Below are 14873 nucleotides of genomic sequence, written 5' to 3'. Positions count from 1 at the left end.
GCAGTCCCTTCAAGGTGACCCGGAGCCGGACCGGCCGAGCAGACCTCGTCGCGTATTGCGCTGTCTTCTCCGGTCGGTGCGGGGACATCGGCGTCCTCTGATGGACTTTCAGTATTTCTCAGCCGAACCCCTGAACATCACGGGACTCGGCGTCTGCAGTGCGAGAGAAGCGCAAACCACAGACTCGAGGGGCAGCAGCGCTAACCACCGCGCCGCCCGACTGTGCTGTCGGCCTTTTGGGCTCCTTTGTCCACTTTTTATTTTGCGACTGTTCGGGTGATGGGTGGGCGTTTGCGTGTGTGTGTGTGTGTGTGTGTGCAAAAGAGCGCAGGACAGAAGGGCTTCCATTTCAGGAACACACACACACAGGCGCGCGCGCGCGCACACACTGTGACACTTAGCGAGGCGCACGAGCGCACTGTCCCCAGACGCGGCGACACTTCAGCGCAGTCCAGAGTCTCCGTTTATGATGGAAGGCTGTAAAGGTAAGCGCTCGCCTGCATCACCTGCTGGGGCCGAAGCTGGGGACCCGCCGAGCGACCAGCGCGACCAGCGCGACCAACGCGACACCCACCCCTCTGCTCCTCTGACGCTCACACCGGGGGGCTCGGGGTATTCGGGCCGACTTTGATTTTTCTCTCTTTTCACGGAGGGCCTTCTGCCTCACTCAGCTCGCTCTCCTGACTTGGACCAAGTAGGACATGCCAGATGCTGCAGGTGCCCCTCGAGACCACCACATCTCTCCAGGAACTGCAGACTTGAAGGGCCATCTCTTCTCCCGCTGGAATGGGCATTGTGTGGCACGAGGGTTTCGTATGTCGTCAATGGCGCATGAGGGCCACTTGGGTGTGTTGTAATTAAAACAGGGACGTCACGGCTTGGCATGGTGGCCGGGCATTGACAGGGACCTGTCTGGTAAGTGGCAGGCTCCACCCCCATTGCACCCATTTGCTGATGGACATCTCTGGAGAAATCCATGGGGTCCCTCGCCACTGGCAGTTTGTGGTTGTTGGCACAGTCACACCGTTGGTCCTCATTAACATTCTGGATTCGCTCTTTTGTCGTAGCTACAGATAACGGGCATCACTTCACCAGTGACCAATCTACCTCAACGGCATTCTGCCCGCTTGCATTGCGATGGAGGAGTGGAGTGTCACAAGCAGACGTTAACGCCTGGCTAGAGGGCACACCTGGCACATGGGCATCCTTCAATCGACTCAGCTTCACAGGCTCTGGCACACCACAACTAGCATCTCGCCTGCAGCCCTCCTCCTGCTGCCTCTGGACAGATGCCATCTTTGTGTTAGTCAGCGTGTGCCCTGTGGCCCACCTTCAATACCTCAGGTGTCACCAGCCATCAAGAGACAATGACACAAAGCTGTGATCAATCAAGGCGGGTCAGGGGTCTCCGACTGCTAAGAGTTCACAAGCCTCATCGCAGTAACAAAATGGTCACTTCAAGTCACCTGGCAGCCTGGCCCTGCCACGTTTGGCCTCGCTGCTGATTGTCGTGGCACGTCACATGTCTTTGTCACCGCCATCATCCCAGCCTCCCGACAAATGCATTGCAAATCCCTTGGCCATTCCTGGTGTCATGGCCGGAGGACCCCAATGTCCAGCCGAACGTGTTCTTCAGCCCCGACAGCAGTAGGGAGCCAGGGGCCGCACGCGTTGGATTGTTTTGGTCCGAGGGGTCCGGGAGTCTCGGTGTTTGCACTGGCAGGGTTAGTCGGTAGATGTGGGCGGATGGGCACGCGCGGTTTGTGTCGGCTCTTTGAGGGTCCAATTCAGCCAGCTGTGTAAAGTGGCCCAGAAAAGCACGGTGGCTGATGACGGGTCGCTGCAGAGAGTAAGTGGTGCCCACAGGCCGCCCGCGTTCGTTCACCGCTGTCTGCCAGCTTTGAGTCCTTCATTGTACTTGTAGATCTGTTTGACGTGGCAGGGCCGGGCACACTACTCTTATCGCGGTACTCTTTGGATTGATTCGCCCCGCGCTCTCCTGGCACCGCTTGTGTCACGTCGTCTTGTGCTTTTCTTGGTTTATTGTTGTTTCACGAGTCCCGGGGAGGTTGGTGGCGTTTCATTGCACGCGGCGACGTTGACGTTTTAGTGCCAAGTCTGTGTAATGTAGGACTCCATTTCTTACATTAAGTGGCACACTTGTGTCATACACTGGCAGGCTGCCAGCGTCTCTCTTTGGGACGTAACAGACACACGGGCAGACATGGGCACGGCCTGGCGAGTCACGCGCTCGTCAACATGTCAGCTGTCACTTTCAGATCATCTCTGGGATCTCAGGCAGTAATCGTCACGTCAGGAACCGACCCTGAACTGGGTGTGAGGGCCTGTCCTGACCCGTTTGTGGAGGTGCCACCGGCCCCCAGTGCTGGCCAGGGCAGTGAAGTAAGTGCAGGGTAGCCATTAGCCCGGGCGCGTGTGTCTGTCTGCGTCTGGGCTGGCGGGTTTCATTTGTCTTTTGGGGGACAGCTGTTAGTTAGCCCCCATTGTAGTGATGCCCCGCTGGCTTCTCCCGTGACTCCCTTTGCGTCTGCCATAAGTAACATCGGGCAGGCCCTACGCCCACCATGCGCTCCACAGCGTCTGGCTTTGTCAATGCATTGTGTCCTCAAAGTGAGGAATGACATTTATGACAGATGCCCGCCACTCCTAAAAACGCTGCCTTTAACTACACGATCAAAGCTGACCAAGTGGCAGACGGGCCTCGAGGGCTCAGCGTCACATTCTGGTGCTGAGCAGGAGCAAACGCCATCGTGTGTTGTCCCCCTTAACATGTCAGACAAAGGGTGTAAACGTCGGCATCGGGCCTGGCGTGCGGACCCTTGTGTCGGTGACAGTGTGCTTGTGCTGATTGGAGGAACAGTCGTGTGAAGTGTCACACCCGCGCGGTCCAGCATTCAACGCACACACCCACGGCTAAGTGCCCCCAGATTGATGGCGACCAGTGCCCGGGCACACGTGAAGGTTTGGGCCGGCAGAAGCAGAACTCTCTGGGAGATCGACATGTGACTTCAGAGGGAAACCTGCGCGGTTCTGTCACACACGTCCAAGGGTGACCCACGCCAGTCCAGGCTGCGGGTGACAGAGAAGGGGCCTCTTACCTCCAAAGTGTCACCTGGCTGGCTGATCCTGACTCCCATTATTGCCACCCTCTTTAAACGATTGTCCCTTGTGCTCTTTCATTATAAGAAGGCCTGTCCTGTTCATTTGGCCAGGGGTTTATCGACTCCCCTCTCCCTTTGAGACTTTGCCTGCCCCTTGACTTTGGAGACCAGGCTGTTTCTGAGCTTGTGACGCCTGCCTCAGAGTACCGGCCTGATTACGGGGGGCCTTTTATGATTTTGGGGGGCCGAGTTAATCTTAACGTCGCTCCAGCTTATGTTGTGTTGTTTTGTTTCTTTTCGGGCAGGTAAAGCCTGGCTGGTGCTGTTGGCCATCTTCCTCATCACCTTCATGTCATACCTGATGAGATGTCAATGGTGAGTCTCTCGCTCCATCCTGAATGTCCTCGGCTCCTGTCACTAACCAATCCACAGTGGCAGACGTGTCACCAAGACATCTGCTGCTGGCCTGGCCCGAGCCGAGGGGACACTTCTCATTGTCCATGTGACCCTCAGCAGATGAGAGGACAGACGGTGGGAGAGCTGTGATGGCTTACGGCGAGTCACACTTTGTCACCGTGTTTGTCACCGTGTTTGTCACAGTGTTTACCTTGACAGGCAACGCTAAAGGGGACAGAAGAGAGCTGCACATTTCTGGGCAGCAAATGACTTTGACTGTGATTGTCCCTCTGGTGTGTCACTCAGAGGGGGGCAGCTGAGGACCCTCAAAGGAGCTCATAGGGCTCAATGGCCTGTGCACGTCCTAAAGAGTCTCTAGTGACAAGTGACTGCCATCCCACGTGAGGAGGAGTCCACTGTCCCTGCTGAAAGGGGGGGTCCCCAGCTGATGACAGGAGACAGACAGGCAGACAATAACGGCAGCTGATTGGCTTACACACTCGGGGTCAGAAATGCAGGCGAATGTCTGGGCCTCGTTTGGACAAATTGAGGTCAGAATTAGGAGGGACCACCCAGGCAAGTAACAACTGGAGGTGGGGGCAGGAGGGCATCCTGCAGTGGGCACTTGAACCTGGACAGCACCCCCTACTGGCCAGACTGCTGCAGTTTCACTCCAAGGTAGCCTGTGACTTTGGGGCCCCCTGGTGGCCCTGCTTTACACTTGTCCCCATGTCTTTCCCTCCACAGGTTCCCTCGCCTCTCTACCGGTGGTCTCAAACCCAGATACATGAGGTGCATTGAGAATGGGTGAGTGTCCTGCACGTTGATTCGGATGCCCCTCTGTGCCTGGCAGCTGAGCTGCTAACTGCGCTTTTATCTCCAATGCAGATCTGCTGTTGCCCACCAAGATGAAGATGACGTGATGTTCAGTGCAGACGCCTCGGAGAGGTGAGACTCGTGTCGCGCCAATCATGTCAGAAGCCCACTGCAGGTGAGCCATGTGTGCCTTCCTGTCACCTCGGGCTGAACGCCTGCTGGGCTCCCACTCCGCTGCAGCAGACCCCCTTCATCTTTTGGGACAATAAAGCTGGCAGCCTTGCCCCTCGGGTCACTTGGCAGGCTTGTACTTTGCTGATGTTTGGCATGGCTGGTGCTGGTACAAAGCGGGTACAGAGGAGTGAGAGGGGTGTGTGTGTCTGTTAGGTCATTGTGCAGAACTGATTTGAATGTGATAATCCGTGTCTGCGGCGACAGGCGCTTTATAACAAAAACGGTGTGCCATGCATGCCCCTTCCCCACAGATGTGCCACCATGTGATGGTCTTCATCCTATTATTGCAGGCCCCACCAACCACCACCACAGCTGTGAATGTGCTTCAGATGACTGGCATGTGCCCTGGCATTTGATGCCCACTCTGACCCCCCTTCTTTGTTTTCTTCCCCCAACAGCTGGACTTCTAAGCAGCCGCGTGTTTTGGAGCCCAGGTAAGTGTGCACTTGGAGACGGCCTGCCAACGTGCTTGGCGCTGCTGAGCTCACGTAACTCTGCTCACCCGTTAGGAGACGAGACGTCATGACAGTGACGCCCTGGCTGGCACCCATCGTCTGGGAAGGGACCTTCAACCAGGAGGTGATCGACAGGATCTACAGGAACGTAAATCTGAAGGTCGGGGTCACCGTCTTCGCTGTGGGAAAGTAAGTATGAGGGGCTTCAAATTTCACAAAATCCATAAAACCAATGAGGCCTGACCCTCCAAAGTGGAGCCTTGGGCTTTCCTTCCTGAAGTCTCCCACCTCGCAGGTCAAGATGAGGCCCTGCCTCCTAAATCTAACCCCAGGCTGTTCTCAGGCCTAACCTCCAAAACGAGCAGAAAAGGGCAAAGAACGTGCAGACTCGAGACAAGGCTGGCCAGGAAAGAGCCAAACGGAGGAGACGAAACTCCGGAAACCTCCGGCGCTTTGGAAAGGCTCAGGATTTAGGATTTCTTTATTTTATTGTTATGGCTGTGATGTCACGGAGTTACCAGTTGGTTTTGTGCCATCGTCGAGACTTGTTGCTTTGTGACACGTCAGACACTTCAGGTGGCACATTGCGTATCGTTGTCATAAAGCCAGTCTCGATGTTGGACGTCTGGCCTCTGCCTTTATAAATGTGTCGCCTGCTTGTTGACTCGTCTTCCTCTCCACGTCCCCTCGTCTTCTCCTGTGTGGTGCTCAGCAGCCAAGCGGGTCATTTGAAGGACTGGCGCCGTCTGGGTGGTCCCTTCTCTATCTGTTAGTCACCTTGTGTTGTTGAGAGTGATGGGCGAGAAGATTCTTGTGTTTTATGGAGAACGAGCCAGCAAATGTGGTGGGCTGCAGGACCCTCCTTGACATGAAGTGGGAGTTGGCAGGCTGTGTACCCTCTTTGCAGTGATACACCAGCCCACTCGTTACCTTGCACGTCTCCTCAGTAACCTTTAATGTCACTGTGACTCCTGTGAAAGGCGCTATATAAAATGAAACCCCCGAGGCTTGACCCAATGAGGCCCTCGAAGCCCCCCTCTCCTCCCAATGGTGTCAATGACACCATTTGACTTGACACAACATGTTGATTTTCCCACCCACTCTGGTGGTCATATATTGGATCTGATTTGCACTTCTGGACTATCTGTTGCCAACATCTACAGCACTGATTTGCGACTCTCTGACCATAAAGCAGTATTTTTTACTGTCTCACTGCCTTTACCTCCTCTTACCTGTAAACGACAAATTTCTTACAGAAACCTTAAAAATATCTGTCCCTCTATCCTTTCTGGATCCATTTCTGATCTTTTTCTGTCTTCACCTGTTCCGTCACCACTAGATAGTCTTGTTGCCACTAGAACTCAGCCCTTCATTCAGCATTAGATAAAACAGCTCCTTTAAAACATAAGGAGGTTTCCTTTAAACGTTCAGCTCCTTGGTATAACTCAGAATTGCGATCTATGAAAGCAGGTGGCTGACGTCTTGAGAGAATGTCACACAAGACTGGCCTCATGTGCACATCCAGGCTTTCTCTGACCACCAAAGAGCTTACAGAGAAGCACTAACTGCTGCTAAGAACACCCATTATGGCAGAATAATAGAAAGTGGCCACGATAACCCAAGGGTTTTGTTCTCTGTAGTTAATAAGCTACTCGAACCTGCATCTGGCCCAACTACCTCTGCTACTGAAGTCTGTGAGGATTTCCTCCACTTTTCCGTAACAAAATTAAAGATCTAAATAATTCAACTAACATAAATACATCATCTGTTTATATCTCTCCCTGTTTTCCCACTCCATCCAGCTCCTTCTCTAAGTTCTCACCAGTCACACCTGCTTTGTAAGATGAGGCTGACTACTTGTATACTGGACCCCATCCCCACACACTACTTCAATCCTGCCTTCATGCCATAATCCCGACTGTTACAACAATAATAAACTCATCCCTTGACACTGGCTCTGTGCCGCTCACTTTTAAAATCGCTTCTGTAACCCCAATGTTAAAAAAGTCTGGTCTTGATGCTGACAATCTTAACAATTTCCGCCTATTTCCCACTTACCTTTCCTGTCAAAAGCTCTTGAGCGTGTTGTAGCTTCCCAGCTCACCAATTACTTATCGTCTAATAATTTGATGGAACCCTTTCAGTCTGGTTTCAGGGTGCAGCACAGCTGTGAAACTGCTCTGCTACGGGTAACCAACGATCTGCTTATGGCAGCAGACTCTGGACAAACCAGCATATTAATTCTATTAGACCTCAGTGCAGCATTTGACACTGTCAGACATGACATTCTACTGTCCAGAATGGAGAACATGCTGGGTATCTCTGGCACTGCCCTCCAGTGGTTCAAGTCCTATCAAGAGTTTGTTAGTCTTGGTGACCAGCAGATCCAGCTCAGTGCCAGTCACACAAGGAGCTCCTCAGGGCTCTGTCCTCGGCCCTCTTCTCTTCTGTATTTATATGCTTCCCTTGGCCATATTATTCGTAGCTATGGACTGGGCTATCATTTTTATGCAGATGATACTCAACTCTACTTCAATGTTAAAAGTGGAACTTCATCAGAGCTTTCTCAGCTCACAACCTGCCTTAGTGAAATTAAAACCTGGATGGAGCAGAACTCTTTAAAATTAAATTGCAACAAAACTGAACTCCTGCAAATTGGGACTAAAATGCAATTTAATAAAATGAGCTCCTTCCCAGTCCATCTTGGCGGTGATCTCATCAGACCTGCCTCTACTGCAAAGAATCTCTCTTATTCCGCCCACATAAATCACGTTAAGAAACTTTCTTACTTTCACCTCCGTCACGTATCCCGTGTTCGCTCCATCCTCCCTTTTCTAACACTGAGAAACTTGTCCCTGCGTTTATCACATCCCGCATCGATTATTGTAACTCGCTACTGGCAGGTGCCTCTTCTAATCTTATATCACAGCTCCAGCTTATTCAAAACTCAGCTGTGAGAGTCGTCACTCGATCACACATCACACCATCCTGCTCCGTCTTCACTGGCTCCCTGTGTCTTACAGAATCGAATATCAAATCCTACTAACAACCTACAAAGCTTTAAATGGCCTTTCACCAGACTACATCAGTGACCTTCTCCATCACGATGTGCCTGCCCGCCCACTAAGGTCCTCTGATTCTGTGCCCACACTAATCTACACTCCATGGGTGACAGCAGGGCCTTCAGCTGTATGGCGAGTGACCAGACTCTGGAATGACCGACCAAAATTAATCAGGTCAGCGGACTCCATGAATTCTTTTAAAACTCGTCTGTTCAGGAAGGCTTTTAGTTCTACTTGACTTCATTCCCCTTCTCTCAGTTTACCTCTCTGTCAAGATGCCCATGTCACCTGTGTGTGTGTGTGTGTGTGTGAGACCATCAATTCTGTTGTCTGTTAGGCTTTCTCTGAGTTTACTGTCTTAATCTTCTTATTTATTTATTTGCTTTGTACGATGCTATATACTGTATACCCTGCCGTTCTTTCTTATATTCTGTAAGTGCCTTGAGCATGGGAAAGGCGCTATATAAATAAAATGTATTAATGGGCTCGCAGCAGATGTAAGTTAACAGGATGAACTGGTCTTCTGCTCCGTGCCAGGCTGCCCACAAAAGGAGCTCAATGGAGGACGTGCGCCATTCACAATGAGCTCAGGTGGGAGCCAAAGGCAAGTCATGTGACTAAAAAAGGCCTTTCACTATCCCCAAAGACCCCCTTTGTTAAGTCACTTTGAGGGCAGACACAGCTATTAAATGTGTGCCCACATATCTGATCCCGCTGTTGGCAGAGTGGGCGCTGCGGTGCCAACCCCATGGACCCCGTTGACTCATCTCTGCTCTGTGATGACATGGCGGCACAGCAGTTAGTGACGGGGCCCGTGGGCTCTCGAGTCTTTGGCTCCATCTGTGGGGGTCACGTTATCTGGATGGAGGGGCTTCAGGAAATGGAAGGCTGCAAGTCTCTTCAGCAGCAGCAATTAAACGACACCATTGCCATCATTCAGGTGATGCGGGCGACAGATTGAGGTACAAAAATGACAGGACGGGGGTCTCGTGACCCCTCTTAAAGTCAGCCTACTTGTGGTGCTACAGCAGATCTGTGACCAGAGCGCCCCCTTGTGACCAGAGTGCCATGCTGACTAAAAGTGTACAAAAAAAAAGCAAATGTCACAGTCAGCGTAGGCCGTCCTCATTTGGGGACTTCGTGAGAGGGCGAGGATTTGCGGCAGGAGAGACACACGGGGAGAGTCAACTCCAATGTCTGACATGTGACCCTCAATTTCCAAATCTTCTCAAATGTGTCACTTGTCACCCTGGGCTGGAAGTCCAGTAAAGGACCAACGATAAGGTCACCTTCCTAATGAGCCTGTCATTTGAAACTCTCCGAGTGTGGCTCTTAGGGCGTCGGGACCACCGGTAAAAATCAAAAAGACACACAGTTCTGATCAGTGGCCTCCAAAGACCCTTAAGTGACGCCCCACGTGCCCCTGTTACTGACCTGTAGAAGAGCCCCGGGCTCGACTGATGCACAGCCTGAAGTCCTCCTGATGGACACGTGTCACCGTAAGGGCGTCATGTCATGCCAAGTTGTGCCAAGTCGTGCCAGGTGTTTATACAGCACACTTAAAGACTACAGGCATTGACCCAAAGTGCTTTCCAGTTAAAAGAATTAAATAACAAAAACTACATACACAGCAAAAACAAAAAAAATAAAAATATCGATAAAAATCACACAGCGGATTATAAAATGAAATGACCAGCAAAGAAACACAGAAGGAGGAAGAAAATACGAATGGAAACGAAACGAAACGAAATGTAACACGAGAGCAGCGTGGCCATTTAAACTCCTCGCTGGGACGGCGGGATGGCACGTTAAAGTCGGGGGCAAAGAAAAGCCCCTTTGGTGACCTGAGTGACTGGGGGTCTGAAATGTACCGAGGGGCTAATCCACACACACAGCAATCATTTTAAAGTCACCTCGGTACTTCACTGGCAGTCGGTGCCAAGGTGCCATGGTGCCAGGGCAGGAGTGACTTGCAGTCTCGTCTAGCAGCTGAATTCTGAACGACGGCTTTAAGTGTCTAGATGGCCAAAATGGTGGACGTCTTGTGTACCCAGACACCAAGACGAGTCGAATGGTGTGTCACATGGGGGGGTTTCTCGTGTACCCAGACATCACCTGACCAAAAAACGGAAAGCGTTGAGACGAAACTCACAATGCTGACTGGCTAAAGATAAGAACACAAAATGTGCCGTTATGGAACTTGTCACTCTTGTCACATGTACATCAAGTGAATATGGGACGGGGACAACTAGAAAGCCACAGCACCATAATGACACTGCAGGACGTATTCCGAGTGCTCGCCACACCCGTGCAGATGGTGCCAACACTTCAAGGTCCCCAAGCCTTCCCAACGAGGGTGGCCTTGAGGGCAACAAACGGATCCCAGCTTGCTGTTTGAAAGGTAAACGTCACATACAAGTGCACAGTAACAGCAGTGCCACCGGGGGGGGCACATCGCAGTCAAACTCGTAACGTGACGAGGGACCCCCAGGCAGTCGTAGAGCGGGGCACTGAGGAGATGTTTGCTTCAAAGCGAGCAGAAACACGACCTGACGGACGGGCGCTGCTTACTCCACCAAGCTGTGCCCCATCTAGATTAGGGACCGCAGTGCGACCCTGTGCCGGTGAAATGAACACAAGTGGAGAGCCTGGCAGGGCTGGCATTACCCAAGTGACTCGACATCAGGACAAGTGACTACCTCCAGAAAGACAAACTGAATGACACAGAGGCACCCAAAGGTGCTATATAGCTGGCACAAAGTACATATGATGGGCAGGGAGAGTCACATGGGCAGTGCCAGGGCGTGTGGAGATCAGAGCAGGACGTCCCTTTCACTAAGGGAGGAAAGTCAACTGTTGGCTCACATCAGCACGGCCAGCTTGGTCCACACACACCAGGGGCCTCGTGTATAAACGTTACGTACGCCCGTTTCCACGCTCAAATCACGATGTATAAAACCTAAACTTGGCATAAAGCCGCGGTAGCTCACACCCTGGCACAATCAAGTTCCTTGCTCAGTTTTGCAAACTGGCGGCACCCAGCGTCAAAGCAGTGCTACTCTTCCTGTGTGGTTTACTTTTATTTTTCAGATCCTCATCCCTGACGTGGCTTTATAAATACACTGAAATTAACTGCATGGTGTTAATTAGTTTAATGATCTGATTGTGATTAACGAGTCACACTACGACGGGCACAGGATGGCCAAATCATTCTAAATACCATAACTACATTAGCGTTGTTACTCTCACTGCACCACTCGGAGTATTCATATCACAGTATCTGAGTGGGAATCACGGCAGCTGATCGGATTATCAGGATACAGCGTCAAGCACACGCCGCCTCAGCCACGCGCACAGTCTATTTGAACTTCTCTCGTACGACAAACACTTCAGAGCCTTCCCTGTGCGGACCTCGCGGTTCACAAAGAGTCTCTAAACGCGCTCAGTCAGCCATCAGGTGCTCCTTGTAGTCCAATCACCGCGTTGTAAACTTGAGATACAGTTATAATATCTCACAACCTGCGCCACTTTATAAAGCGCGTATTTACATATGATGACGAGATCATTTTTAAGGTGAAATGCAGCAAAATATGTTTATTAAATTATAAGATAAAACTTGAACTTCATTTAAATAATCTGTATTGTTAATAATTAAACATGTGAGGACACGGTGCTGCTGCACTAGCAGGGATCGGGCGCTTCGTTCACGGATTGTTCCTGCCTCGCGCTTTATGCTTGCTGAGCTGGCGTCGCACAGGATGGATAGAAGAATTCAGATAGATAGATAGATAGATAGGATATGAAAGGCACTATATAATAGATAGATAGATAGATAGATAGATAGGATATGAAAGGCACTATATGATAGATAGATAGATAGATAGATAGATAGATACTTTATTAATCCCAAGGGGAAATTCACACAACACGTATTACGAAGATATTTCAATGTTCCTTAAATGTTTTGAAGAATCGGCGCTAAGCTCACAGATGGCTTCACGTTTATCACTTGTGGCGATCGGTTACTCCGAGAAAGAAAAGGAAGGACAGGAATTGGAGGTCAGTACGTCTGAAAGAGACAGGACTGCTGTAATAAATTTATTTCATCGAAGGTCACGCACGGCGCAGCAAGCATCTTCTGTGAGACATGAACAATCACTGTGCCACCGTGTGCCCATGTTTAATAATTAACTAATAATTAATTTAATAATTAATTAACTCCTATGATCATGAAAATGACATCACGTATACATCTCAGTATTTGAGTTATTCAGAGAGCTGTAATATCACGAATGTCATGGACTCTGTGACCAGTTGGAGGAAGAGAGCCGGTTTAAGAAGCAAGTAGTGATTCACACACACAGAGCACATACGAGTAGAAGATCAAATACAAAACAAAGCATTTAACGTGCGACTTTAATTACGATGTGATTTGAGAAACTGGTTAATTAAACGATTTTAAGATGACGTTTATGATGTTCTACTAAATGACAAACTACGTGACTGAAGTGGGACTTCGAGATTCAAGTTGACATCTTGTTCATTTTTCCCCACCGTGTCCCTATTTTTTTTTCTCTGTACCCTAATAAGCTGTCATGTGACACTCAGACGGTGGTAAACGACTCACCATTTCACTTTGATATCTGACAACTTCTTTTTTATCCCGTGCACTGTGCGACTTTGTGAACTTTCGAGTTTCTCCGTCACGCTCTGCCACTCGATCGACTTCCTGTTGTTGTTTATCCCGCTGTTTACGCTTTTCTTCGCCTCCACTTGGTATTCGCTGAACTTCTTCTACTCCCCCAGTGAATGTACTTTTGCTGTTGCCTTTTCACAGACCGCTGAGCTTAAGGGCTATTTATATTGATTTGCATATTCAAAGAGGTGTAATTCTGGGAGGAGTTTGGGGCGGGACAGCAGGCGCGTGCACGGGTGTTACTTTTCACGCTGACCAGAAGAACATGGCAGTTGGCAAACACACAGATTTATGCATCTGGATTTTTTTGTGTGTACGCCATGTTTTAGTGTGAATTCTACGCACAGTGTTATGCGTGAGGCCCCTGGTGAGGTGCAGAATGACAGTGCCAGCCAGAGAAAGCAAAAGATGGCCAGAAAACTGGCAGAAGGGTGAAATGAAAGCCCATAGTCTGACTGCCCGCAGATCCTCTCCCTAAATAACTTGAATCAGTGAGTAGTTTACTTTGAGATTTTCTACGCTGATAGTGACATCACATGGCCGACAACGGGCACTGTCACGCCAACCAAATGTAAAGTAAATCTGAAAGTGGCACTGCAGTGATGTCGCCAATGAAACATAAGAACAGCGTAACTTAGTCTTGAGGTGCTCATCTCTGTCTGGAACAAGCGCGGGCACACACCCGGGCACTGACCTGGCCACTCGTCATCATCGCCATCTTCTTTATGGTAAAGCTCAGGCCGTACCCGCTGCCTTATCATCTCACTGTGTGGCTCCATTGCAGGTACATCAGGTTCCTCCACGGCTTCTTGGAGACGGCCGAGAAGCACCTGCTGCAGGGGTACCAGGTGCACTACTACATCTTCACGGACAAGCCCAGCAACGTGCCCCAGGTGGAGCTGGCACCGGGCAGAGCCCTCACTGTCGTTCAGGTGACCAAGTATGCTCGCTGGCAGGAGATCTCCCTCAGGAGGATGGAGATCATCAAACACACAATCCAGGATTGGCTCCTGCAGGAGGTGAACTTCCTCTACTGCCTCGACGTGGACATGCTCTTCCACCACCACTGGGGGGCGGAGGTCCTCGGCAGCCTCGTCGCCGCCATCCACCCGGGTTATTACAAAGTGCACCGCAGCGTCTTCCCGTATGAGCGCCGCTCCACCTCTACTGCTTACGTCCCCATAGACCAGGGTGACTTCTACTACGCGGGTGCCATGTTTGGGGGGTACGTGAAAAACGTCCTCAGGCTGACAGAAGCCTGCCACGCGGCCTTGCTCACCGACAGGCTCAACGCTATCGAAGCGGCCTGGCAAGAGGAGAGCCACCTGAACCGATACCTGCTGCACCACAAGCCAACCAAAGTGCTGTCCCCAGAGTACCTGTGGGATGACACCAAGCAGCAGCCCCCCGAACTCAAGGTCATCCGGTTCTCGACAGTCATTAAGAACAACGCTAAAGTCCGGGAAAACGCCTAGGGGGGCATGGTGCCAACCACCTTCATTTGAGTGTCCAACACCTCCTCAGCAGGCATCCTCCAAAAACACGAAACGCTAACCTGCACACCCGTGCCCCCTTCAGGCCTGTGCCAGGGCTACTGACGCAGAGCCCACTAAAATGGACAGAGATCTCAGCAGTAACAGGCACAGGGCAGAAGGGGGCGCCGGTGCGCAGAAGTCACAAACGTAATAAGAGGGCACCAGGGCACCACCTGGTGGTAATGAGGTCCATCAACATGCCCACCTCAACTGTCACCTACACTCGCAGGGTACAGCATATAGAGTGCCATCTTAGGAGCAAAGGGGGAGTCCACCGTGGGGTCACTCAGTCTGAATCAGCCAGGTGAAGGACTGGCAAAGGGGGCAGCGTATAGCGCCTTACCGAGGAGACCTTACACCAATCACACTGAAGCTACAGCCGATCAGTGACCAGAGCGCCCCCTTGTGGCCAACGCGGCTTGAGACATTTCAAGGATGCTTTTCTTTTGACGGTGAAAGGCACTATAAATAAGGAATTAGCTCGACTTTGTAAATTCTCTGTATATTTTTGTTGTTTTATAAATTTTATTTTTCTAAAGTTGACAATGAAATTGCCA

The 14873-nt window shown here is 50.8% G+C and overlaps 1 protein-coding gene across 2 annotated transcripts; it reads left to right on the top strand.

Annotated features, from left to right (window-relative positions):
- Positions 1-1311: 1311 nt before the first annotated feature.
- LOC120535046 (globoside alpha-1,3-N-acetylgalactosaminyltransferase 1-like) lies at positions 1312-14773 on the top strand. 2 transcript variants are annotated; one of them, XM_039762559.1, is made up of 7 exons: positions 1312-1344; positions 3428-3497; positions 4266-4325; positions 4407-4466; positions 4967-5002; positions 5078-5212; positions 13566-14773. In XM_039762559.1, the coding sequence occupies exons 2-7, from the start codon at positions 3472-3474 to the stop codon at positions 14254-14256; spliced, it is 1008 nt and encodes a 335-aa protein (XP_039618493.1). In that variant the 5' UTR covers positions 1312-1344; positions 3428-3471; the 3' UTR covers positions 14257-14773. The 2 variants fall into 2 exon arrangements, with proteins under 2 accessions (XP_039618493.1, XP_039618492.1); XM_039762558.1 differs by lacking the exon at positions 1312-1344 and having other exon boundaries at positions 2449-3497.
- The last annotated feature ends 100 nt before the right edge of the window (positions 14774-14873 follow it).

This window comes from Polypterus senegalus, chromosome 9, assembly GCF_016835505.1.
Source record: "Polypterus senegalus isolate Bchr_013 chromosome 9, ASM1683550v1, whole genome shotgun sequence".
Lineage (NCBI taxonomy): Eukaryota > Metazoa > Chordata > Cladistia > Polypteriformes > Polypteridae > Polypterus > Polypterus senegalus.
The sequence above is the reverse complement of the archived record's forward strand: the minus strand, read 5'-3'. Positions and strand labels throughout refer to the sequence as shown.